Below are 27,409 nucleotides of genomic sequence, written 5' to 3'. Positions count from 1 at the left end.
TTATCCAAAGTTTTAAGTCCCTACATCTTTCCTGAAAAGATTTATCCTCAAGGAGCTCCAACATCCTTTTGCGCTGACAACTGACACAAAGGAGATGCTGTCCTGTTAATTCAACGTGCTCCTTACAAGGCGACTTAACACACGGAAGATTTTTTAAATCCAAAGCTACATGATGATCGCTTTATGTTTTGCTGCAAAATCAAGGAGGGCCGCAGGCAGGGGAAACATTAGCAGACGCTGAGTTCTGGGTAACTGTTGTTACTAAGATCTGATGCCTGGTGTGGAAAACTGAGATGCTTATTTAGCAGGAGTAGCGGAAGCACTTGCCTCAGTGGCTGGGACCGATCAGAGTACGAATCTGGTGTCTAACACCGAAACGAGACCTTGATTTGAACTTAATTCTATAACAGAACCAAACAGCCAAACGGGCACCGAAGCGTAGGACGGGCTGGGCGTGATGGGGACCCGACCCGGGCTGGGCACCGGGCAGATCTCTTCTGGAGCGAGAGAGTGGAGCATTAATAAGCTCAAACAGGGAAAAAGAGAGTCTGAGAGCCCTTTCCCGTGCCGTTGTCTTTCAAAGTGTTCCGCTCTCTTAAGCAACAGCACCACACGTACACACGCGCAGGAATTACAAAGCAGAGACATTCTTTAGACACTTGGACCCACTCTTCTTTCTTTCTTTATTTATTTATTTAAGATTTTTAATTTATTTGACAGACAGAGATCACAAGCAGGCCGAGAGGCAGGCAGAGAGAGAGGAGGAAGCAGGCTCCCTGCTGAGCAGAGAGCCCGATGCGGGACTCGATCCCGGGACCCCGAGACCACGACCCGAGCCGAAGGCAGCGGCTCAACCCACTGAGCCACCCAGGCACCCCTGGACCCACTCTTCTGTCTTCTGCGCTGCCTCTCTGCTCCTTCGGATGATGGGTTTAAGAACAGCGCTGGGTTCACTGCTAGAAAAGAAAATCAACGCTCTCCTGAATCACCCCGAGACAGTGTTAAGCTCCTTCATCCTGTCAGGGTCAACATCACGTACAAGCACGAGACCATGTGTGTTTGAGGTACTGTAGCTACGGTGACTAAATCACGTCTTACACTCTAATGTTAAATCATAGTTACGGTGACATTAAAATGTTTTTCATTGACAGTTGACATTATTTTGAGACAAAGAGAAAGTTCCCAAACCCCATAGATTCTGCTTCCTCCCTGCCCTCTGCCCCCACCCACATCCAACGCAAGAGAACTACAGTAACAGGAGCCATGAACTCAGGTGTCGATGGCAGACATAGCGGACGGCGGCCCCACGTTCACGAGCTCCCATCTCCAGTCCTGGCTTTCCGGGCCTCGATCATCGGCTTGGTTGCCCGTCTGCGGTCCGTGGCCAGCCCCAGCCAGCACATGAGGTCAATGAACCAGGTGGTTGGGTTGAAATTGAAGCCGAATTCACTGGCGGAGTAGTCAAAGGGAAAGGTGTGGTGGTAATTGTGGAAGCCTTCACCTGCAAGACACAGTGGGATTGAAATAACCCGTCTCCACCTCTGCACAGACCGAGTCCCACCATCCACGGAGCTCTGTGCGCAGCAGACTTCGTGTCTGCTCTTAGAGAGCACTGGCTCCACGAAGTACAAGCAGAAAAATAACGAGACAGTCAGCACAGAGCCACGAGGTTCATTTCCCCGTATGAACCGTAGGTATGTTATCACAATTTCGGGGCCAGACTTCAGAAACTAAATGCTAAATGGCTGTAACAGATCCTCATTTTAAAAAAAAAAAAAAGATTTTTATTTATTTATTTGACAGACAGAGATCACAAGTAGGCAGAGAGGCAGGCCGAGAGAGGAGGAAGCAGGCTCCCCGCTGAGCAGAGAGCCTGATGCGGGGCTCGATCCCAGGACCCTGAGATCATGACCTGAGCCGAAGGCAGAGGCTTTAACCCCCTGAGCCCCCCGGTGCCCCACCATTTCCTCGTTTGGGTGTTTGTCCATGAAGGGAGAATAGCCTCCGTGGGCTGGAGGGACCTCGCTGGAGAGTCCGGAAGACCGGGAAGCGCGAGGCTGGGCCAGGGCAGCGGTCGCAGAGCGGACTGTTACCGACCCGGGTCGCTACAGGTTTTTCCACCCCTCCTGCTGAATAGCTTTTCCTCCCTTACTTTTTTTTTTTTAATTAAAGTATTTTGAGGAGGGATCTCAGGGCTTCTTTCATTTGACTCTCATACAGCTTTACTGAGATAGGATTCACCCATTCAAAGTACAATTTACTGGCTTTTAGTGTTTTCCGAGTCGTGCACCCATCACCACAATGAATTCTATAACCTTTTCATTACGTAAAGGGAAGGGCCACACTCCTGTGCTCTCTGCCCCAACCATCCCCCAAGCCTCCAGCCCCTACTTTCTCTCTCTACCGTGGCTAATTTTACGTGTCCCCCCCGACTGGCCAAGCCTTGCCCAGATCAAACATTTCTCGGAGGCGCGTCTGCGCCCGTGGCTCTGAGGAGATGAGCGTCTGGAATCAGAACACGGAACCGGCGGACTCCATGAAGCAGATCCCCCTCCCCACGGGGGCGCGGTGGGCGACCACCGCTGAGAGCCTGCACAGAACAGATGGTGGAGCCAGAGGGATTTGCCCTTTTTGTCTGACTCAGTGACTGAATTGGAACATTTATCTCATCCTCCCCTGCCCTCAGATGGGGATTCCCACGACCTGTTCCCCTGGCTCTCGGGCCTTAGGACTCGGATGTAACGATCCCACGGGCTTTCCTGGGTCTCCAGCTTGCAGAGGGCAGACCATGGGATTTCTCGGCTCCCGAAATCCTGTGAGCTCCTCATAATAAACGCCTCTCTATACATTTACACCCACGTGTGGACATGGACACACACACACACACACAGAAATAGCAGGCTACCTATCTATATCCTGCACCATGGATATACCTACCTGTGTAGATACCCTACTGTTTCTGTATCTCCACGGGGATTTACTATGAGGAACATACAATACTGTATTACACACAGAAACTGTATAGTGTATGTATAGAATAGTACACATGTGTATATATCAGTACATGTATATGTGTAGTGTGTATTGTGTACACATATATATGTGTCCTAATATGTATATATTTATAATGATTCTGCTTCTTTAGAGAACCTAATACAACCCCCATAGATCTGTCTATTCTGAAGATTCCATATAAATGAAGTCACACTATATGTGATTTGGGGACTGGCTTCTTCCACTTAGCATAAGTTTTCGAGGTTGTAGCAGGTGTCGATACTTCATTTCTTCTTATTGCCAAACAGGTCTCCATCGCATTCATCGGTGACGGGCGCCTGGATGATTTCCACATTTTGGCTATTACGAGTCATGTTGCTATGAATACTCACGTGCGAGTTTCTGTGCGGACGTCGATTCTTACTTCTCTTCTGCCCAAATCTGGGAGTGGAGTTGCTAGATCATACGGTAACTATTTTTAACCATTTGAGGAATTGCTAGATTCTTCCTTTACTTCTTTATTTTTTTTTAAATCTATTTATTTATTTGAGAGAGAGTGCGTACATGGCGGGGGAGGGAGAGCGAGTCTTACTTAAGCTTCTGAGCTCAGAGCCGGACACCAGGCTGGATCTCGCGACCCCGAGATCATGACCTGAGCCAAAACCAAGGGTCGGATGTCCAACCGACTGCACCGCCCAGGTGCCCCCCCTTTACTTCCCAGTAGGTCCTCGCCATCCCCCAGCTCTGCTGACCACAGCTGAAGGCTCTGCTCTGCGATGAGCACACCCGATGGGCAGATCTGTGCTTTACCGTTTTCTTTTTAATTCAGTCTACTTGACCCTGCCCCTTCTTTCCTCAACATTGGTGGTGTTTTTCCTTCCCCTGAGTATATGTGGAGGAGTTTCCCCCACTATATTCAGAAGCAGACACCCGCACTGAGAGCCCGGCTGGACCCCCATCTACCGCACAGTCCAATGCGACAGGAGCCTTCCCAGGACCTGAATGAAGAAAACCGACCAGGAGCCCACTGTTGACCTTGGTGCACAGAAAGCCAACAGCCGGCTCCTGAGGGCCTGCGCCACGCTCCTGTCCTTGGGCTTTCCGGCCCCCTGTCCCTACACAAGATGGAACCCCGTCTTGTCCCCTTCATCTTCTGAAAAGACTGTAGTCGGGGCGACACGGCCAGTGCTGACTCCGAGCCGACGGGAGAGGGCACGTGTGTGGCTCCCTCGGTTAAGTGTCCAGCTCTTGATCTGGGGTCAGATCATGATCTCGGGGTCATGGGATTGACCCGTGTCGGGCTCTGCGCTCACAGGGAGTCTGCTCCTCCCCCAGCTCACTCTTTCTCTCTCCCTCTCTCAAAATAAACAGGAAAGTAAAGGAAGATGAAGGGAGAGGAGGAAGTGGCAGTGGCATCAGAAACTCCTTCCAAGACACTTTTCTCTCGGCTTAGCCAGTGTCCCCATGGCTGAACTGGTGCTTATTTAACCACTGTCATTGCTCCCGTCAACACAGGATCCTGGGGTCTGAGTAAGTGCGCGAGCCTACCGACGCGGTGGCGGAAACTCCTTGCTCCTGAGACCGTTGCTGCCTTACAGTAGGATCTTCCTCTCCGGGTTCCACCTCCACGCTCAAGGCCCAGCTTTCTGAGGAGCCCGAGCTGCCTCCACAAAGATACAGCCAGTGTTTCTTTATTACTTACGGTGCGGCAGCCGCGGTGGCGAGGGCTTTAACGGGTGTGCAGACCTATAATCCCCCTCTCCGAGCTTGCTGCCACAGTTATCCCCATTTTAAAAATACAGAAGGGGCCGGTAACTTGCTTTACACTGTAAAGCTAGGAATAAAAATAACGTCACTGAGGCTTATTTTGTGCTAAGCCCTGCTGCAAAGACTACGCGGTAACTCATCGAACCCTCCCACGACCCCAGCAGCAGGTAAATGCCACTGTCCGTCTTCGCTTGACAGAGGAAGACACAAGGTGTGGCGGAGTCCGACAACTTCCCCGGAGAGAAAGTGGGGGAGCCAAGACCCGACCAAACGCATCAGAATCTGGAGGCCTCGCTCTTAACCATCTTGTGGCACCATGAGATGCCGCACTTTTGTTTCTTCCCATCTCTCTGATTGCAGGCCTTTTTTCTTATGGTCAGTCAGACAACTGGACAGTGGAGGCTAGAATGGTCAGGGCAGTTTGAAGAAAGTCACCTGAGATGGCTCCTTCAGGAACATTTCCACGGTAAAAATAAGTAGCTGCTGGGCGCCTGGGTGGCTCAGTGGGTTGAGCCTCTGCCTTCGGCTCAGGTCATGATCTCAGGGTCCTGGGATCGAGCCCCGCATCGGGCTCTTTGCTCCTCGGAGAGCCTGCTTCCTCCTCTCTCTCTGCCTGCCTCTCTGCCTACTTGTGATCTCTCTCTCTGTCAAATAAATAAATAAAATCTTAAAAAAAAAAAGTAGCTGTTAATTACTGATCACTTACTGTATGGCAGACATTGTCCTAAGCCGTGCACACTAGTAGCTTACTTACTCTTCGTAACACCCCTGTGAAGTAGACATCACGATTCCCATTTCAAAGATGAGAAAACTCTAAATCAGAGAGATTAGGTGACTTATCCAAGAGCCAAGATTCTACCACCAAAGCCCAAGTTCCTCCCCCCGACTCCAATCCACTGCCTCTCTTTATGGACTCCAGAAAACCACTGGACAGCCAAGAAAGTCTGAGCTGCCGTACTTCCCATCGGCTCTCACTGCCCCAACTCACCAATGGCACCCAGAGTGACGAGCAGGTTCTGCCGGGGGCTTATGTGCTTGTCGTAGGGCCGATTCCCGTACATGTGGGCAGCGCTGTTGACCAGCCAGGTGACGTTGAGGGAGATGGTGTAGCGGAGGATGGAAGCCAAGAAGTAGGAGTTCCACAGACTCTCCCCCCAGAAGCACCAGGGCACCATCGTGGGGATCAGGAAGCACATGAGCGCCACGGTGATCTTATAGTACCTGCAAGGCAGAACGTCATGCTGGCACCGGGCCCTGCGGATGGTGGCAGGGACGGGCCGAGCAAGCCACCGGGAAGGTCAGGAAGGCGCCAGCTGCCTCCTTCCACGCTTTCTGTATGGAAACACCCCACTGTGTGTCACCCTGTCCCGGGGTTGCAAACCCATATCCCTGCGAGGGCGAGGCAGGAAACCCAAAGTGGAGGTGGGACAGGCGGAGTGCTCTGGGGAGCGGCAGGGCAGCTCACCCCTTCGATGGCCCCCGCTCCTTCCTTCACCTGTCAATCAGCTGGATGATCAGGTTGTCTCCAGTCATTTCAAGAAACACCTATTTCTTGAGTAATTTTCATACACGTGATTCCGTACTGTCTTAGCTTGGCACAAAGGTAAATAATCCAATCCTCTCTCAAAAAATGTTCTGTCTTCATTGGAGAGTACCTTCCAAGCCAGCATAAAAAAAAAGTAATAAGGCTAGGCACAAGCAGGGCCACATAAAAAGTCATCTTTACAAAGAAACCGTCAGCAGTTTGATTGTCAGACCTGTGTACCCAGCAAGTTATATACTAAGCACTTACTGGACGCCAGGCCACAAGTGCTGGTGATGCAAAGACAGATTTGACATGGTTCCCGTCCAGGCCTCAGTTAGGTGGAACCAGTGTCTCCCACCTTCTGGCCATGTGGAACCAGCTCTGTGCAGGCACAGGAAAGGGGCTGTGCTGGGAGTTCGTAGCTCTTTCCTCCCCGGCCTCACGCAGCCTAACCCAGCTTCCTGAAGGCCTGTTAAGATGCGTATGTACGAAATGGCACAGTGTGAGGGAACGACACTCAGGAGGTGGAAGCCTTGAACTTGAGTCTCGATCTGATTCTGGGCGTTGAACCCGCCGTTTTGTTTCTTTTGCTTCACTCCTGCGTGCAGTTGGCTGGTTCCCCAAGAGCAGAGCCTGAGGCAAGGACATGTGTGGGGTAGTCTATTCTGGGAAGGAGGGAAACCAAACCAGGGGGCTCATGTGTTGGACATCTGAACTTGGACCGATCACACTTCGGAGTTACTCTCTCAAGGAATGAAAGAAAAGGCTGTTTTCCCACTGCCTCTAACTGTGTCCTGGCCAAGGTATGTCACACGGGATATCAGCTCCCTCACACCTCCAGTTTGCTCGGGTCAGCACGGCTGAGTGCATTTCTGGAAGCATCTCAGGTGGAGGTGGCAAAGACACCAGGCAGGAAGTAGGGAATAAGGCGTCCGGCTGAGCAAGGTGCTGTTGGGTTACACCTGGGGTCAGCAGGTGGCTGCGGCAAGAGCTGGTGTGAAAAGATGGGCAGAGTAGGAGGTGGGGCACGAGGGGGTCTACCGGAGGTGGTGATTATAATACCTACAGCGGGTCTTGTGAGGACCCAGTAAGGAATATATACTATGTGCAAATCATATGTCATGGCTATTCTGAGAACTCTCCATGTACTGGCTCATTTAATCCTAATAATAACTCTAGGGGGAAGTGACCATTAATATCACCATTTTACAGAGCAAAGGAAAGGTTACATAGTTGGGCCGAGGTTACAAGACCGAGATGTAGTCGGGCCAAGATTCAGATCCAGGCAGAATCACTGTGGAGACCACCATCCCCTTCAATGCGCTATCTTGGTATCCCAGCGACTTGAACACGGGTGTCCAAGGGTTCACCTGGTGCCCAGCAAACACAAACAACGCTTACGCACAGCTAGCAATCTGCAAAACACACTTACATACAGGATTTGCACATGAAATCATTTAAGTTGAAAGAGGGTCCTTGGGAGGTCAGATGAGTGGGCTGTGGCTACAGGGAAAGGCGAGGCACTGCAGGGACTGGTGCTCTTGTGCTGGGCTCCTCGAGTCACATGCAGAAGACTCCGGGAGACGACTTTTATAAGGAAAAAAAAAAGATTTTATTTACTTATTTGAGAGTGGGTGAGCATGGGGCAGAGTGAGCAGAGGAGAAGCAGGCTCCCCGCTGAGCAGGGAGCCTGATGTGGACCTGATCCCAGGACCCTGAGATCAGGACCTGGGCCAAAGGCAGAGGCTTAACCCACTGAGCCCCCCAGGCCCCGAGACCGCTCTTAAGGGCTACTCGTGAGGGAGGGAGAGGAAGGCAGGCTGAGCGGAGGCAGAAGCTCACCTCCAGTAAGTTCCAGCAGATCCAACAGGAACCTCTGGGGCTGGATGACCCTTTAGAGTCGTCCCAAACTGAAAGGTCTCCCTGCATCACCCAGCCTTTGGCCTCGGGGCACACCCTGCGAGGGGTGAACCCCGGGACAGGGCGGTTCCACGTGGGCAAAGACGCTCCCAGAGAGGAGCACCGGCCGAGGGGGACCCGGGAGAGGCGCGCAGGCCCTGCCAAGGCCCTGGGGCTCGGTGGTGAGTGTGTGCAGGGAGGGGGTGTTCTGAAGGGAAATCGGAAGAGGTGGCCAGAGCCACGGATCTCTGCTGCTCGTCCGCACGCCGGGGAGGAAAGCAGGCCGGTCCGTGTGTCAACAGAAGGCATTTTGTGACTGAAAAGGTTCTGTCCTTCCTCCACTCTCTGGGCTACAGTCCGGGACCTTCGAAAAGAGCCTGTCCTGGAGCGCCTGGGTGGCTCCATTGGCTAAGCGTCTGCCTTCAGATCAGGTCCTGATCTCGGGGTCTGGGATGGAGCCCTCTCTTCAGGCTCCTTGCTGGGCAGCGAGTCTGCCCCTGCCCCACTCATGGGCTCTCTCTGAATCCATCAATCAACAATAAAATCTTCAAAAACAGGAAGAAGATTAGCCTCTCCTAGTCCTGATCTGAGCGGTTGGCTGCTCGTTTCGCTCCTGAAAAGGAGGAGGAGAAAGAAAACTCTGCTCTGCTCTGCTGAGCACCCGGCGAAGCGCTCTCAGACCTTCTCGCCTCCTCCTTCCTGCAGACTGGGCACAGACAGAGGGGCCCGTGGTTCCCCCAGGAGGAGGCCAGGCCCTCGCTCTGGCCCTCAGCTCTGCCCCAGCCCTCTTCAGCTCACAGGACTCTTCTTCCATGGACGCCCCGCCCCCACCAACTTGAACTTGAACTTCTAGGGAAGCCGCCTGCCGGCCGGGCTCTGGCGGAGGGAGAGCCCAGCCGCGTAGCTTCCCGAGTGGGGGGAGGCGGCCTGGGCTTCACGCCCCAGCACAACCCGGTCCAGCTGACTGTCCTCTTCCTCAGAAACAGACCCTCTGCAACAGTCCTTGCAGGGAAGCGCTGGTGGGTTTAACGAGAGGGCCGTCCTGTGATGCTCGTCCCTAGGAGGAGTCCCTAGGATTCCTTGTTGTGCGTTCAGTGGAATGAATAGAAGGGGACTTTAGGGGCCACAGAGGGTGTGGGTGGGGCAGCCAGTGGCCTGGGTCTTGAGGCTGATCTTTGCCTCAAAAATTCCCCGCAGCCATCAGACAGACCGGACGCCGTCCCGTGCCGCCGAGGGGCCTTTCTCCTGTGCCTCTTGGCTTCCAGAAGCTTCATTACAGTCGCTGGCCTTTTTGCGTCAGAACAAGTGTGGGGATGGTTCCCCGGCTTCCTTGCTCAACGACACTCAACTCTGAACCCCCAGCCCAGGGTCCACCAGCGAGTCGGTGAGGCCTCCAGCCCCTCACCCTTCCTCACTGGGGGGTTTCCTTTCTTCAGCTGTGGTAGGAGGAGGCTGCTGGGGGGCCCTGACATCGCTCTGTGCTTTCGCTGAATGGGCTTCGTGCGTTGTAAAGCGTCACAGAGCCGTAAACCACCCAACTCCACCACTTCCTGCCTGTGTTTCCTTGAGTAGATGGTTTAACCGTACCGAGCCCCGGGCTTCTGTTCTGTAAAACGTGGTATTAACAAATGCACTGTGTCCCTACGACGTGCGTGTCGGTCCTGTCCTGGTACTAGGGATAGGAAGTGAACAAACCAGACAAAATCCCTGCCCCTGGGGAGCGGGGGCATCCTGGTAGGAAGATGTATAAACACATGTATTATGTGTGCACCAGACAAAAATGTACATGTATGCACACTCTGGTAGGGAAGAAAGCTGGTGAGTAACACACAGAGCACGTCCGTGGTAACTACAAAGGCAGGAGTAAGCGGAGAAGAACAAGAGTCAAAGGCTGGTGCCACCACTTAAAACAAGGTCTCGGGAAGGACTCAGGGACACTGTAGTTAGCCGTGTGGCAGGTGGGGCAGAAGACTCCAGGCAGAGAAACAGAAGCACGAGGCCCCGCAGCAGGAGTGTTCTGGCACTTTCGAGGCCAAGCAGGAGAGCTGGGGCTGAGGCAGGTGAATGCAGGGGAGGAGGAGACAAGAGAAAAATGGCGGCCGAGTCACAGCACGTCTGCGGGTCACCACAAGGGTCTCCACCTTCACCCTGAGCGAGACGGAGCCTTGGGCAGATTTGGCTCAAGGGACTGGAGGGACCCGACTTACATCTTAGCAGTGTCACCCCGAGAGTTGTGTGGAGAATGGACTGGGGGGGCAGAAGCCGGGGAACAACGAGGACGCGCTGCGAAGTCTGGCCTGACAGGACGTTGGCTTAGACCAGGACCGGGCAGCGGGTGTGAGAAACAGTCAAATTCTGAACGTTTTGAAAATAGAGTGGCAGGACTGGTTAGCAGACTGGACTGTGGAGAGGAGGGAGTCGCGGATGACTTCGGATGGAGACCGCATCTGCGGCCACGAGGGAAGGAGCGGGGGCTGGTTTCCAGCAGGGCCTGAGGGGCTCAACCTTAGAGCTGTCAGGTGGGAAATGCCGTTACACTCAGGGGCCTTGTCAAGTGGTGGCTCGTCGGACGGGTCCGGAGATCAGAGGTGCTCGAGACAGGTCTGATGGGGACAGAGATTGGGGACCCATCGGCGTATTACTGTGCGGTACTCACACACCTTTTTTCATCGGGTTCCGCAGCAGCTCTGTAAGGTGCTCGCTGTAGCCTCACTTTGTAGGACCTTTCTGGAGCTCCAGAGAGGTCATCGGACTTCCTCAAGGCCACACTGGTTGGACCAAGCACAGGCAGGCTCCAAACGCAGCGCAGACAACCTGCTATTTACTCGGCTTACCGAGCGCAGGCCGTGGGGGATGGGTAGGCTTACCCAGAGGTAAACCAGGCTGCAGCGTGAGGCCTAGCTGATGCTCTGGGAGTCGCACGTATCCGGATAAAAACACTGTCATCCGAAGGCTGGAACATTACACTCCAACGGGACTGAAATTCCCATCCTCTGGCACCGTCTTCTCCCTGTCTCCTGTGTCTGTGTCCTTGGCCTGGCTTACCTGACATTTCCAAGTACCAGTCTAGGTATCACCTCTCTGCCTCCGTCCCCCAGGGCAGGCCCTGTCCGGCGTTTGGGCTGCACACTGTACTTCCCAGCTCTCAGAGCTGCTGGCTTAGCCGGTGGCCTTGCCCGCGAGGTCAGGGGTCTCAGTCCTGACTCCACGTTCCAGTCAACTGGGTGAACATTCAGAAATGACTGATGTGGGAAACCCACTGTAGACCGACTCAATCAAAGGGCATTTCTGTTCCAGGCACTGGTATATATATATTTTTAAAGATTTTATTTATTTATTTGACAGAGAGAGATCACAAGTAGGCAGAGAGGCAGGCAGAGAGAGAGAGAGGGGGAAGCAGGCTCCCTGCTGAGCAGAGAGCCCGATGCGGGGCTCGATCCCAGGACCCTGAGATCATGACCTGAGCCACCCAGACGCCCCCAGGCACTGATATTTTTAAATAAAGCCTCTCCATTGCGGATGTTGGCTGCAGTCTCCCTATAATCTGCCCCCAGCCTTTCTTGCTGGAATGCTCTGATTTTGTTCAGATAGCCGACTATTGTCCCTGCAGCCGTGTCTGTCAGGAAATGTGGACTCTACCCACGATGTGAGTCCTGATTGGTTTGAAGCCATCAGTGATGATCTCATTCACTTTCCCAGTAATCAATTTAAGAATTGGTCAATAGTGGTCAATAAGCCATGGAGGGAAGATGGGTATGATTTCTAAAAGGAAAATAATCAATGTTGGTAAAGACACAGAGAAATCAGAACCTTCATGCATTGTTGGTAGAAATGTAAAATGTCGCGGCTGCTAACGAAAATAGTCTTCCAGCAGGTTACATATCAAGTTATCATATGACCCAGCAATTCAACTCTCGGGCTCACATTCAGAAGGATGGACTGCAGGGACATGAACATGCACTCGCATGCCAGTGTTCACGACGGCGTTCTGCACAGTAGCCAAAAAGGGGAAACAGCCCAAGTGCCCATTAAGAGATGAATGGGTAAACAAAATGGTGTGCGTATAGACAGACAGACAGATGTATATGTAATGTGTGTGTGTGTGTCTATGTCTGTCTGTATATGCAGGTATAATGGAATATTATTCCAGCACAAAAAGGACAAAAGTCTTATATACGCTCTAACAGCACGGAGGGACCTTGGAAACAGGCCTAGTGAAATATACCGGACACAGAGGACAACCATTGTTCATAATTCCGCTTACATAAGGTCCCTGGACAGGAAATTCACCAAGACAGGAAGTAGGATCGTTGGTCCTCGGAACTGGAGGGAAGCGTGGGAAGCAGAGGGGAAGCGAAGCCCCTGTTTAATGGCTGTGGAGTGTTTGCTGGGAATGATGGAAAAGGCTTGGGAATGGATCCTGGTGACGGCCACCCAGCGCGGGAACACCGGGAATGTACTTAATGCCACAGAACCGCACGCTTACGGTTGAAATGTGTGTATATTTTACCACAATGAAAAAGGTCAAGATGAGAGAATGTTTTCTCAACCACAGAAAGTACACACGGGCAGAAGTGGCTTCTCTTTTCACAGTGACCCCAGGACCTACTATAGCCGTCTGTGACCGTGACAGGCAGAAGACTGAGGAACAAAGCGGACCCCTTCGGCTGACAGAGCAGAACGTTGGAAAGGTCCTTGAACGAGCTCCTGAACTAACCAGCCCTAACTAACTAACTAACTAACTGACGTCTCACTCTGGGACAAGGCTGTTGAATCAGGACCATCTGTGGAGTCACTGAGCACAATGTAGGACTCGCCAAGCGCAAGGTAGGACTCGCCGTGGACGCTGACGTGCCATCCGGACCTCCTCTCTGTGGACAGTCACTGACAGCACTGCTTCTGCAGCAGGGAGCTGCCCTGCTCTAGGTCACGCCCTCTCTTAACAACCCCATCCAGGGACTAACCTTACGTAAGGAGAGTCGTTCATTGCCTAGGCCTGGTCCCACTGCCTCATCTCTCAATGGCTCTGAAGAGTCACCCCAACTTCAGAACCCACCATATGGTGGGCTGAGGCCTTTGATGGACCGATGAGAGGACCCTGCTTCTTCCCTTGCCCAATCCTGTTTCCGGCCCTTCTTCTGTTGGTGTTGACCCTAAGACCCTATCCAGTTCACTTCTTATAACATAATATCCACCTCAGAGTCAGCTTCTGGGGTAACCTGTCCTGTGACATGGATATATTGCTGGACGGATGGAGTCCAGCAGAAAGCCACTCTCCAGAGTCTAGCACAGGCGCGGCCCAGAGCAGGCACTCCTCCTTATCTGTGGAACAATGAAGCCAATGATTCTTTGGTTAATAAATTACTGAGAAAGCTTCTCAGGAAAATACAAACCCTAGAGTGACTCAGAAGGACCCAGAGTGTGAGAGATAAAATGCCAAGGTTTCCAAAAAACACAAACCACACAATACACGTGCCGCCTGCTTTTGGGTTCTTCATGAGGCGCTTATCTCTTGGGTTAGTGCCAACACAGGATTGTGAATATGAAACCAACGACATGATTAAAGACATTCGTGCCCATCAGGCCCCAAACCCCAGATCCCAACCATTTCAGTGCGAGGCCTCAGAGCTCTGGTTTAAAAGGATGATTTCTGAGCACGAGCTTTCAGGCCATTCTCTGAGCTGCTGAACACGGCAACTCACTGGCAATATCTAACAGCCACTCTGACAGGTCTGGTCTTGGCTTGGAATGTGAGTGGCTTCCTCTCTGTCTCTCCACGGCTACTCAGACCCCGAGACAGGAGGAAACTCCTAGAACCTTCAAGGGAGAGAAAAACAGCGGTTGGTATGAACCCAAGAGCAACCCAAGGAAGAGTAGTTCCCCTCCACAGATTTGAAACCAGATACGCATGGGTTTGAGCCCAAAGCACAAGCGCCGGAGCACTCAAGCTCACCCTACCAGCTGCTTGGGAGCCGCTTTCTACAGCTTCAAAGTCACAGCTGGCAAGAACAGGCCCGCAACAGACTCTGGAAACCTGCCCATTCCCATCAGCGACTCCACCGTGGGAAGATGTTTCTCCGCACTGAGCTCAACAGAAGAGGCCCCTTTACCCAAGCAAGTGCCGTCACTCACCATGACACCCCAACCGGCATGAGTGCAAGTGATACAACACGGATGAAGATGTGGGCCGCCATCTGGCCACTCTGTCAACTCCCAAAAGACTACTTTTATTCCAATAAAATGGATCACAATAAAGACAACTAAAACGTTAAAAACAGGCTTGAGACTTACAACCCCTGGGTGGCTCAGTTGGTTGATCATCTGACTCTGGGTTTCAGTTCAGGTCATGATCTCATGGGTCATTCCCTGCCCCTTCCTCGACTCAAATGCACACACGATCGCTCTCTCTTGCTCTCTCGAATAAATAAATAAATCTTAAAAAAAAATAGACTTGAGGCCAAAAATTTGTTCTATGGAGAAGAAAGGATTTAGGATTTCTTCCTTTTTTCCCTCCCTTCCTCCCAAATCTGAGTGTGCTAAGCATCTTAAAACTGTTTTCTCTTTCGGTGAAGAAGAAATTGTGGTTCTCTGCCTACAGGCATTTCCTATGGCTTGACCAAACCTAAGCACAGTAGTCCAAAGCTGGTGGTGTGTGAGATTTCCAAGGGGGACCATGAGAGCATGAAGGAAGGGGAAATGACCCTCCCACTGCCAACTTCCAGGGGGGCTGGCCTCAGGAAATGCAAAAAGTAACCACCACCGCAGGTGACAGAAAAATTACAGCCCCACAAATGCATCCTAATGATGAGCGATGAGCTGCCACTGGCGTCTTGATTACACGTTTGGTTTTGTGATTTCACTTAAAACCTAGCCAGAAAGTCATTTCTCCTACAACTTTGGCATCTTGTAGGGAACCAGGCAAAATCATCGGGATGTTTACTAAACATTCATTGAGAGGACAGATAACACAGCCGGCAGTTTGTAAATGGAATGGACGGCACTCCCCCCTACCCCCCGCTAAGGCCCCTCTGGCATTGCCCACTAGGAAGTGAAAGACATGATGCCTCTGGATGCGGACCTGAAGAGGAAGCACCCTGATGGGGAGCTTCAGAAAATCTTCCAGACTCTTCGAAGGGTTTGAAAAGGGGCTCTGCTGCTGTGCTCTCAATTTTGCCTCTCTGGTGCTGCCATGGCTTTGAGTGAGAGGGCTCACGATGACTGCGTCTGAAGGGTGTCCTGAAAGTCTTGATCATTCCAGATCTGGTCTCGACCCCCCACTTCCCCTGTGCTACTTCGTGACACGCCTTCCCGTAGAAGAAAATCTTTAAATTGGACTATCTAGATGCATGATCGTCATCTTCCCGGAGCCTCTCCTTCCCAACACGGAGGGCGCAGAGACGGGGAAGGACTGCTCCATGGAAACATCTCCTTTGGAAACTGGCAAGATGTATCTTTATTTTCTCTCTGCCTTCAGCTTTATTTGCTTTGGAGGTCTGCACATGGGGGTGGCATCCATCCACTCGAATTTAATGTGTCTTTGTACAAACAGCTTACATTCATTCGCTAAGCAGCAGTTTGAAAGATAAACACAATCATTTCAGAATTTCAACACAAGGAACATTATTTGTACCTCACCAGCAATGACGTGCTTGAAGACAAGACCCAGGCACGCTGATTGCTAAGACAGAATAAGGAGGGTCAAGAGGAGATTTGGGGGGGGGGCTTTTTTCAAAGCTTTGATTCTACATAGATGGCAAGTTTTTTGTGGGCAGGATTTTCCTTGATCTAAGTCTCATCACCCATGGTTCCTTGAACACAAAGCACTCGTTAACACAGTAGGTGCCCAGCAAACAAATGAACTGTTGGCCTGTGCCAGAAGGAGTGAGGACCACGATCCATCTGTCTTTGGCAAAAGCAATGATGTCCGTTTACCCTCCTAATGGTTTGATCCCAAGTGCTTCTCTCGTTGTCTCAGCACAATCTAAGTTGGTTAGACTGCAGTTCTGTTCTCCCGGCTCTTCGTCCCTCTGTCCTTCCTCACTCCCACACACCTCCCCCCTTCCTGCTTCCTTATCAATTGTTCCCCTTAAGTCATCAGAGCACAGACTAGTTCCTGACTGTGTATAGAAAAGGGTTACTAAATCAACAAATAAAATCACTTACACAGTAATTTTTTATACAAAGTTGCATTTCCAGTTTCTCTCACCCTCAAAACTCCATTCCATGCTCATCCTTGGTATTTGAGATTAAGTGAGCGCTGTAGGAGAAAACACAACCCTGCTCTCACTCTGGGACCTGGGAAATTGCGTGCAAACTCCTTTGTGTACTTTCCTTTTGGGGGCTCAAAGGCCACAGCTTTCATCAGATTCTCAAAGAGATACTCGATTCCCGAGGCGCCAAACATTTGATGTTGTTGTTGAACTTTTATTTTCTTTGTTTACTTTAGGATTTGGTGTAGGATTTAGGTAAGAAAATTTAATCCAATTCAAAGAAGGGTCAATTTAAAGAATTTAAAGGCATCCCTGGGTCGCTCAGTTGGCTAAGCATCTGACTTTGGCTCAGGTCATGACCTCAGGGTCCCAGGATCAGCCCCACGTCAGGCCCTGTGTCACCCCATGATGGGTGACAGACCCCCACGTGGGCTCTGCATTTAGCAGGGAATCTGCTTGTCCCTCTCCCTCGGGCCCACCCCTCCCCCATCTCATGTGCACACGCTCTCTCTCTCTCTCAAACAAATACAAATCTTTAAAAAAAAAAAAAGAATTTAAAGAATAGTACTTTTAAAAAGGAGACTGCCCTACTCTTTTGGCAGTAAAATGTTAAAAGGATTACAGCGATATTAGACAGAAGTGTGTGTGTACGTGTGTGTACTCCCCTGATCACTCTGGCCTACATACATGTGGCCTTTTGGCTGAAAGGACAGTCACCAACAGAGTTCAGCTCCCCACCCCCACCCAAGGGAACACGTTTAATTCCGAGCTCTAATCAATGATAAGCTCTCATGGGCCACCAGACTCTGCCAAAAAGGAGTGGAGGGAGTCGCTTCAGCCGCCTCCAGGACCAGGCTCACTGCTACAGCCGGCTGACTGGGTAGGCTGACTGTTTGGTTGAGAGAGAATAGGCTGGTGGGCACGGGCTTCCCCCTTGCACACGTGATGACCCTTGAGCACAGCACAGGCTTCCTAGCACATTTCCTGCACCCGAGCAGCCCGTCCTTCCAAAGCTCCTCAGGCCTCCAAAACTCAGTTCAAATTAATTTCTTCCGGGAAGCCCACCCTGATAAACCCCCTCAACCACGGCTGCCGCGTTGTCCAACATCCCATCCGTACAACTGCGCTGTAAAGACTCCAGAAGACCGTCAGTCTGGAGAGTTGAGCTGTGGACCAGCGGACGGTATACACGTTCAATTACATCAACATAAAGAGAACTATATGGGGACGTCATTCCCCATTCTTCTACCTTCTTAGTTTTTGGAACAAAACTTGACCATCCTTGATGGTGATGAGGGTCTTCCCTTGGGTTCCCCAGAAGGCAGGGCCGAAGACAAAAGCTTATGTGCCACGGCTTTACAAAAGGAGTTCAGGCCAAGGAGGCAGAGTGGAAGCAGGACACTGGGGCAGCCCAAGGAGGCAGTGTGGAAGCAGGACACTGGGGCAGCCACAGGAAGGGCCGTGTGTTTCGGATCCAGACACCGCTCATATCTCAGCCTGGGGGCCCGAAAGACCTCACGCGTGACGGAGCCTCCAACACTCCCTCTGGGAGGACGGCGCAGGAAGAACGTGGCTACCAGAACCCGGTCCCCTGCTCCGCCCCGCCCCCACACAAGCTTCTGGATCCTGAGCGGGGCTGGAGGCCACAGTGCAGGCGGGCTCAGCCGGCATTGGACACACTCCAGTGAGTTCCTAAGCCAGAGGCCCATTACAGGCTTCCACTATTTTTATCTCCAATCACCCCAAAAAGTTTGTAATTAAGATAAGGGAGATGAGTTTTCACTGGTAAAAGCAGTGGCCGAAATACTGCATTGGCTAGAAATACCATGTAGGCACTTCTCTGCGACCCCTATTCCTCAGAGTGACGTCCCCAAAGGCTCTGCTCCCTCCTGCGCCCGACCACAGACTTCCGTGGCCGGATCCCAACGAGGCAGGGACAGAGAGTGCCACCACACGTCTTCCTGCAAGGGCTCACCGACATGTCCCCAAGGGCAGGAGGTGAGGCTTCGTCAAGCGACCAGTGCTTTGCATGGCTGTTTTTGTCCCCAACTGTTAACTATGGTAGAATTTGGTCTCAGGCAGGATTCTGCTCAGGGAAGAGCCCTTTCCTCCTCCCTCCTCACACTGGAGTTGGCCAAGGTCAGTTCCCAGCAGATGTGGCCAAAGGGCCTTCTGCTGGCTGATCTATGTTACAGGTATGGCCTCTCGCCATACCTTTAAGGGCCAGAGGCACTGGGAGTCCTGGACAGTAAGATCCCTGCGGTGTGAGGAGACACTGCATGAGCGCGCAGTGCGTTCCCTGAACGCCCGCACCACACTGGGAGGCTGCGAGCCCTACCATGAGGGGGAGGGCCTGTGCCAGCGTGGGTGGGCATGTTCAGGGACCACTTACCTCAGCAACTGAGGGTGACAGCGTCATACACACACTTTCACCTGAAAAGCAGGTTCTCAGCTGTGGGTTGTCCAGCATTCTGCACAAACTGGACGGTAAACACACTCCTCAGTCCCAGACGTACCTGTGCAGGTGCCACGGGTCACTAGTCCCATAAGGAGGAAGATGAAAGGGACAGTCACTCCTCAAGGAGTCTATGGTCTACTGAGCGGGTCCCGCACGACCAGCCGCAGCGCCAGGCCCGCGCCCTGCAGCCCGGGGACAGGGACTGCGGGACGCCGGGTCTCGGACTCCCCGGACTCGGGACCTCCCTGCGCTGTAGGCGTCACTGCGCGCCCGGAGAGCTCTGGTCTCTGCGGGGACATGGGTCCGTCCCCGCTGCCGAGAAGCGAGTGGCTGATGCGTCCGAGTTCGGTGTGAAGAACGGAGCCCACGAAACCGCGTCTACAACCCGCGCATGTTACCAACCAGATGCGGAACCGGTTGTTCATTAAAGTAACAAGAAACCCGCCCGCGTTAACATTGTAACGTTTCTGCGAACGACAACTCTAGTTTCCGAAACGAGCTTCAGTGCGGGGCGGCACTGCCGACGGGACGGTCCGGGGCAGCAGAAGCAGCGGGACTGAGCGTCGCGTCCGCGGGGGCCCTGCCGCACGGGGGCATTGGACGGACGCAGCTCGCTGACCTCGGAGACCGGCTGAGGGCGGACTGTCCAGACGGTCCCCGAACCGTGTCCTCAGCTTCCGGGGGCCTGTTCGGAAGAGCCAGGAAGAGCCGTCGAGGTGAAGAAGAACGTTCTAGATCTGCTTCCCCGACAGTCGCTGCACGTCGGAACCGCCGGGGCCTGGGGGGTCGGACCTGCGTTTCCGACCAGCGTCCAGGGGAGCTGACGGCGCCGTGTCCAGAAGCACGTTCTGAGCCGCGCGGGTCCGGCCGGAGGACAGAAGCGAAGGCGGTGGGGGAGGGGCTGCGTGTGGGGGCGGGCCCTGCGGGGGGTGGGGGGGGGCCGGGACAGAACGGAGCGGCCCGGGGACAGCGGACAGCGCACCGTCGTCACCTTTCGCAAGGGGCAGCCGCGACCAGGCTCCAAGGCTGCTCGGCTCGCGCGCAAGCGAGCTTCGCCGCTCACTCCGGCCCAGACCCGCGGCGGAACCGGGACCCGCGGCAGAACCGGGACCCGCAGACTCGCAGACCCGACCCGGCCGGGCCGCAGGACGCAGGACGAGGAGGAACGAGTCGCTGCCGCCGCGCCGGTCCCAGAAAACCACGCGCTCTGGACCGGGGCCGAGTCCGCTCAGATCCCGGCTCTGCCGGTCACGGTGTCGCCGCGAGTGTCGCCGCATCCGTCTCAGACGCTCAGACCCCGCCTCGGGCGACGCGCCGGGAGAACTCGCGGCGCAGAGAGGGGCGGCGACCGAGCCCAGCGCCCGGACCACAGGTAAGGACGCTCCGGGGATGACAAAAGTGACCGCCGAAAGCGACCTCGTTTTCCTAAGACGAGACACAGGCCCGAGACAAGACGCCCCAGCGGTCGAGCATTTTGTATTTTCAAGAGCAAAACGATTGGCACCGAGAACCGGCGGGGACCCCCTAGAGTGACCCGTGCCCGTCTGCACCCGGGCAGCGTGGCTCCGGCTCGCTCGGGGACAGCGAGGGGACCGGCGGGACAAGGACCTCAGGTCTCACTGCCGCGTCCTTTCCAGCAAGACGACCTGGACCCAGAGTTTCAACGCGAAACGTCAGCGGTTTAGGCCGGAGTCTCCCGCTGCCTTTCCCCTGACCTGCCAGCGCCTGTGCAGGTAAGAAGAGCACGAGTTCCAAGGACCCGCAGAGAAAGTGTCCTGTTTGCATTTTAGACGGAGCCATCCCAGGAACACCGAGTGAGAAGCACTTTCTTCATTTCTGTTCCTCTTTTTCCCGGGAAGCCCCTGGCCCTGAGGATCCAGACATGCCCTCATCACCACCTGGGCTTCCCGGACTCTTCGGATCTCCTTCTAGCGCTGAGCACTGGAGTTAGGTTCCAGATGATGCCAGATGACTGCTTTCTCAACCCCCGAGAGCCAGTACCGGCTCTCCCATGGCAAGTGAACATCTTCATTGTCCTAAAAACCCAGGTTCTTTCTTGGACAGGATTTGAAAGCCTGTTCGTTTATCCTGAAGCAGATGCAGATGTATGGGGTCTGTCTACATCTCTGGATAGTTAGGACATCTGAGTAATTGTTTTCTCTATTTTAAAATGAAAGACAAGACAAGAAAAGGTTTGTAAGAGAGAGCCGAATGTCAGAAGAGATAGCGCGCTTCAGCTGCGTCAGTGAACGTGTCCTGACAAATCACATTATCTCAGCACGGAGAGTCTTTGTATCTGTGCGACACATTAGTTATTGTTTTATGTGAAAATAGGCAGTGTGAGGAGAAATAAGTGACTTGGACAGGGAGACAGTTCAAAGCTGATTTCTGACACAGATTTCCTCAGCCGGTGGGCCGACAGTAATTTCCTTGGTCTTTCTCTCCCCGGGAATTCACCCTTTTTAATCTTGTAAGTTCAGTATTTTGGACTAAGAATTTGACTCTTAGAACACCCTTTGCAACGAGGTATGCCCCCCAGGAAGGGAGCTTTCGCCTATGCTCCTGTTCATTCACTCATTCATCCATTTTTTAGTTTTCTGAATCCGTGGAAGCATTTCTCTGAGAAAAGCAAGCAGAGAAGAGGGTGAGTTTTTAATTTCTCAGGCTGACTGGTGCTTCTCTGTTGGAGCTCTCTGTCTTTGGGCAACAACCTCCTCATGACATCTTCTCCAGGTGTGGCACCCAGTGGCACTTGGGAAAAGTCTTGGCACCGTGACAGTTCCTGCTGCTCACCTGGGATAGCAGGGGGGAGAGGAGGTGTCTGCACACCCACCCCGGGCCCTCTCCCTGGGATAAAAACTCGGCGACTCCTGTCAACGTTAACCACACAAATTACAGAATGTCTAGGAAGAACCTGAACACAAAACATCAAAGACATGTATTTAGAAAACTGCGGGCACTGACTGAGGCTGTAGAAGCAGTTACAACAAGGGGAGAGACTCTGTCCGGGGAGAAGGAGAGTGTCGGAGAAGGCCAGGGACCGTCACTCACGGGGACCTCAGGGACCTCGTCCCGCCCTTCTCTCCTCTCCTCTCCTCTGCTGCGCATTCCCTCGGCTGCCTTCCTATATGGACTGGAGGGCCCTGGTTATTTTATAAGTAGGTGTCTTTTCTTACCTTTTATAAGTATGTGTCTTTTCTTACCTTTTTTTTTTTTTTTTAAGAGAGAGTGCGAGCAGGGGACAGAGGAAGAGGGACAGAGGGAATCTTTTTTAAAGAAGATTTTTCTAAAAAGATTTTATTTATCGGAGAGCGTGCGTGCGTGCATGTGGGGCGGAGGGGCAGAGGGAGGAGGAGAAGCAGGCTTCCCGCTGAGCGAAGAGCCCGACGCGGGGCTGCATCCCAGGCTGAGCCGAAGGCAGACGTTTAACCACCGGAGCCATCCAGAGAGAATCCTAATCCGCGGGGCCCCATCCCAGGACCCTGAGATCATGACCTGAGCCGAAATCAAGAGTCAAGATGCTTAACCAATGGAGCCACCCAGGCGCCCCTATTTTCTTTCCAATTAAATGATATGATTAATAAGAGCCAGGACTATCCCGTTTCTTCTCTTTATCTCTTCCATTTCCCTGAATTCAGAAATGCCTCTACTTACAACTTGTCCACTTAAGGAAGTCTGTCTGCAGTACAGACAAAGCAGGGTGGAAAAGGGCATCAACGCTGCCCACCACCAGCAGACAGTGTCCGCAGCCACAAGCCTTCATTCCGTCACACATCGTTCCTTAGTCAGGGGGTGGTTAGCTGCGTTGGTGCTCAGTGCTGAGCTCTGTTATGGATGTCAGTAAACCAGTCCGAAAAGTGTAAAAGCAGTGAGTACATTTAAAATGCTGAAAAAGAAAAAGGCACATGATTATGATGGAAACAAAAGTAGAAACAATTTTTCAAGACTGAAAGCGGCGAGGGGATGCCTTCGACTGCGGGGGTCACCTGGCAGACCTGGAAGAATCCTCGAGGCCAGAGACCGAATCATGATCGAAAGAAGGAACAGGGACTGGTGAAAGGAGAGAGACGACCTCTGGGGGCTGTGGCTCTGTGTTGGTCACGACGAATGCCATCCCTCGGCCGGGACTCCATGAATCCTGCTGAAGCCGGGAGTATGAACAAGTATGGCGAAGAGTGTTCACGTGTCTGCTCCAAGATAAGGCTCAAAGTTGCGGGGTTCAGGGCCCATCCAAACCAGCAACCCCCATCTGTCGGCCAAGGAGGGTGCTGGAGCCATAGGAGGTCCACATCTGGGGGGAAGCGTTGAATAGGATGTAAAGAAGAGTGCTTCTGGTTTAACGCTTCGAAGGGCCCACTTAGGTTTCAGGTTTGTCATCCGGAAACCAGTAACTTAAACCTCTCCGAGTCACTTTGAACTTAGGCAAGAAAAGGGCACGTGAGTGGGGTTTTAGAACTCAGCTCTTCAGAAACGGAAGAGCTTCCGCATGGAGTTTTACGTGTGGCTAATTACACACATATGTATTGCACATCTCCTCTGTGATGGACGCTTTCGCACACATTAACTGATTTATTCACTGAATAATTCTGTAAGGCAGATACCACCACTATCACCATTTTATGGCTGTGGAGACGAAATCCGGAGAATGCCAAAAGTGGTCCATGCTGATTCCGAGAGTCTGTTGTACCTCTCCGTTCCTAACTGCCTCCTCGGCCAGCCAAATGAACGAATGATTGACCGGTGCCAATTCAGACTCTAACTCTGCCTACGTTTCACATGGTCAACTTCTACTACTTTATATGTGAGCCCCAAGAGATACGGTACATACATGAAATACGCATGCATCAAGCGTTACTGGATATATTATCGCCAAGTCCCACTGCGGTGTCTCCCTTATGACCTTCAAAATGCCTCCAGGGGCACTGGAAGGGCAGGCAGCATCAAGAGCCACTTGGAAGAGTGGTTTCAGTGAGTAATAACGAAGTCAAACGGGACCCCCCCACAAAGGGTTACTTTTCGATATGTACCTTCTTCTGTGCAACTTACAAACCGTCTTGTAGCACGGCCTCCTGGTTGAGGGCCCTTCTTTGTCTCCGGAAACCCTCAGTACAGATGAAGGAGTAGAGAAAACGGCTGAGAACCCTAACTGGGGTGTAATTTCTGCAGGGCTCCCGTGTAAACTGTGGTTATGAACAAAAACCTCATCTCTCTCCTAATCGTTCCATGACAGATGCAGCAGGATATGACATGGTGACAGGAAGACTGAGGAATGAGAATAAAATGTGTCAAAGGAAAATCTCCCTAATCGCTCTGACATGACAAGCTGCACATGAAAAGTCTAAATATTCATTGAGGGTAACAGAACAGCCATCAACAAATTTGTTACTTAAGACAATATTTTCACTTCAACTCTCAACTCACAAGGGGTCCCCATAATACACTGCCATTTGAAGTTTGCATCAGTAACAAAGAAAATGTACGTGAACCTCACAAATACGTATGAATCACACTCTTTCAGATTGAGAAAGGGACTCGGCCCATCAGAGGTTTTCACCAAAGAGCTGTTGCAAAGACATTAACCTTGTAAATCATTTCATGGCAAGACAACAGCCTGGGCAGCAAGTAATGGGTCTGTTTCCTGTTTATTTCTTCCTTTAAATATATGCATTTGTGCCTTCAGATGCCACTTGTTTAAACAACATCTCCTGTATTACTCTGTTTCTAGCTCAGCAGTAGCTGGACTCTTGAGAAAGAGAGTCTTCCATGAAGCAAACCAGCACTAAAATGACTCTTATTACTTATCAAATAGTATATCCCACTCAGAGCACCAGGGAGAGTACCAGCCAGAAGTATGCAAATGTTCCATGCGTTCTGTTGCCTGTCTAGACACCAGATTCATTTGTGGCTGTTCTACCTTCCTGTTCCATGAGAGGCAGGACATTTCTGGGTAGGAAAGTGGGTTTTGGCATCTCACTTTGTTAGATCTTTTTCTTCAACAAAAATGGAGGAAGGAGGAAGAGATGGTATCTTTGTCCTCAGCCAGTGGAGGATTTGGAGTTGTGAGGAAAATAACTGTATGTTCCCTTTAAAAGGCAAATGGAAGAAAAAAACATACGAACACATATTTAGCCTCACTACTAATCAAAGATCTACAAATCCATTATGCTATGAATATCACAAGTTGAGAAATTCACCTATTTTTTGACTCAGCTATTCTGATTTTAGCCAAAGGAAAATATCATACCTATGATCAAAAATTTATGTATAAAGTTATTCATCTTGGCATTGTTTTAATGATTTAAAAAAAGGTGAAAATCCTTCAACGTTCATCAGAAATAATGATCCATCATCACAACGAAATATTAAGCAGGGACTAAAACTGGAAAGAACAGGATTCCACTGGGCAAAAACTGCAGGTCCTGTGAAATAGGATACAGAGTTCTGCTTCCACTTAGGATGTAACAAGTCACAAGAGAATAATGTTTCCATCAGAACAATGAGAAAAGGTGGGCGATATACAAATAATAACTTCTCTTGACCCCATCAGAGAAATGAGGTCACAAGGCAACTAAGTGACTTGAAATCCAAAGAATACTAGGCCATTCATGAATTCCTTCACTTGGTAAAGCATAAGGGAAAGAGGTGGCCACCATATTAGTTGATGAAAAGAAATCAGCTAAAAATTTAATGACTCCTTAAAGGCCAAGTGTGAGCTAGTGTGTCCGTTTGGAGGAGCTGAGAGCCTCAGACAAGGGAATCTGCACTCACCCTCCAGCCCTTTTCTATAAACCTGCACTGGGTGTTCACAACAAAGTCAGAGGCAAAGGAGAAGATCGGAGAGAGTCCTCCTCACCAAATAGACACGCGGGGGTAACCAGCTGTCGCCAAAAGACAAGCACAAAGCCTTCCCAGAGACTTCTCTTGCAAAGCCAAAGTCTTAAGCCACTGAGGGAGGGCAGAAAAACCCTCGCCTCTAGGACCAGTCAAAAGTCCACTGCTTCTGTGAGAATAAGAGAAACAAACTCTGCTCATCTCTGAGGGGGATGAAGGAACTCTCGCCACACCTGCACACATAGGCAGAACCACTGCTGCTGATGGAGGAGTGGAAGCAAAAACCTTCTGTACCCAGATTTGTGTCCAGGAATCTGCACTGCTCCAAAGCAGAGACCTCCTACTGCTGGGGGGGAGGCAAGAAATCAAGAAGCCTTAACCCCAAGGTTCAGGCACACAGAGCTTGCCTCAGACTCATCCAGGGCCAGGACAAAAAAGAAATGCCAAACCCCTGCAAGAAGACACACACAAAGAAGCAAACAATAGAAGTCCCCCTACTTGGCATAGGGGCCAGAGCAGCGAGACAGATGTCCTCTGTGGTGCAGGTATATAGTGGCAGTGGAAAGCTGAGGGTAAAGCATTAATACTTAGAAATCCTCTCCAGTACTCACGGGTCTATTCTAAGCAAATGATAACAACAGCTATCTACTGAAGTCTGTGGTACACTAAACCCAAATCTAACAACTGCTGATGGATTGACTTGACCTTCACCCTCTGCCCCCCTCCTTTGCCCCACTAATGGCCTGAAAGAAGAACAAGTATGGTTATTGTCAAGCATAAATTATATTTACCTTAGTTTTTCTGTTCTTCTAGACATGTTCTGCATATAATTAAAAACTGTGACTCACATAAAAATGTAAGGAAAAAAATCACTGTCAAGAGATAAAGGAATTGGGGCACCTGGAGGGCTCAGTGGGTTAAAGCCTCTGCCTTTGGCTCAGGTCATGATCCCAGGTCCCTGGGATCGAGCCTCACGTTGGGCTCTCTGCTCAGTGGGCTCTCTGCTTCCTCCTCTCTCTCTGCCTGCTTCTCTGCCTACTTGTGATCTCTGTCTGTCAAATAAATAAATAAAATCTTAAAAAAAAAAGAGAGAGAGAGAGAGAGAGATAAAGGAATTAATAGAACCAGACTGAAAGATGACTCAGCTATTGCAACTCTCAGGGACTTTACTATAATTAATATGTTAAAAAGAGCTAATGAAAAAGGTGGGCAATATGCATGAACGGATGGAAGATATCATCAGAGAAGAAGAAAGTATAAAAGTGTTAAATGCAAATGCTCTACTTAAAAAATAGTAGCAGAGATAAAGAATTCCTTTGATGGGTTCATTGGCGACAAAACATAAGGAAAGAATTACCGAAGTTGAAGATGTTAATGAAATCATTCAAATGGAAATGTAAGTTAAAAAGGAGTGACTTACATAGAACAGCACCTCCAAGAGCTGTGGAAAAATATCAAATCATGTAACATTAGAGTTCCTAAAGAAGAAGAGAGGAAAAACAAGGCCAAAAATAATTTGAAAAGCTTATGACAAAGAATTACCCCCAAATTAATGAAAGACAACAAGTCTCGGTTCCAAGAAGCCCAAAGAATCTCCAGCAGGATAACTGCTTCCTCACAAAACAAGCAAAAACAAAACAAAACAAAATCCCTAGACACATCCAGAGTCAGGCTGTTGAAAAGCAAAGATAAAGATGAAATCTTGAAGACAATGAGAAGAAAAGA

At 51.2% G+C, this 27,409-nt stretch overlaps 1 protein-coding gene across 1 annotated transcript in view; it reads right to left on the bottom strand.

Annotated features, from left to right (window-relative positions):
* Positions 1-650: 650 nt before the first annotated feature.
* The window catches only part of SCD5 (stearoyl-CoA desaturase 5), a 143,997-nt gene continuing 117,238 nt past the window's right edge, over positions 651-27,409 (bottom strand). The window contains exons 4-5 of the mRNA XM_082726513.1: positions 5,750-5,982; positions 651-1,501 (exon numbers count right to left, since the gene is read on the bottom strand). Of these exons, the coding sequence (XP_082582639.1) occupies positions 1,311-1,501; positions 5,750-5,982 (424 nt within the window). The 3' untranslated portion in view covers positions 651-1,310. The remainder of the gene's footprint in view (positions 1,502-5,749; positions 5,983-27,409) is intronic.

This window comes from Mustela nivalis (assembly GCF_964662115.1).
Source record: "Mustela nivalis genome assembly, chromosome: 4".
NCBI classification, from domain to species: domain Eukaryota; kingdom Metazoa; phylum Chordata; class Mammalia; order Carnivora; family Mustelidae; genus Mustela; species Mustela nivalis.
This window is presented reverse-complemented; position numbering and strand designations above follow the sequence as displayed.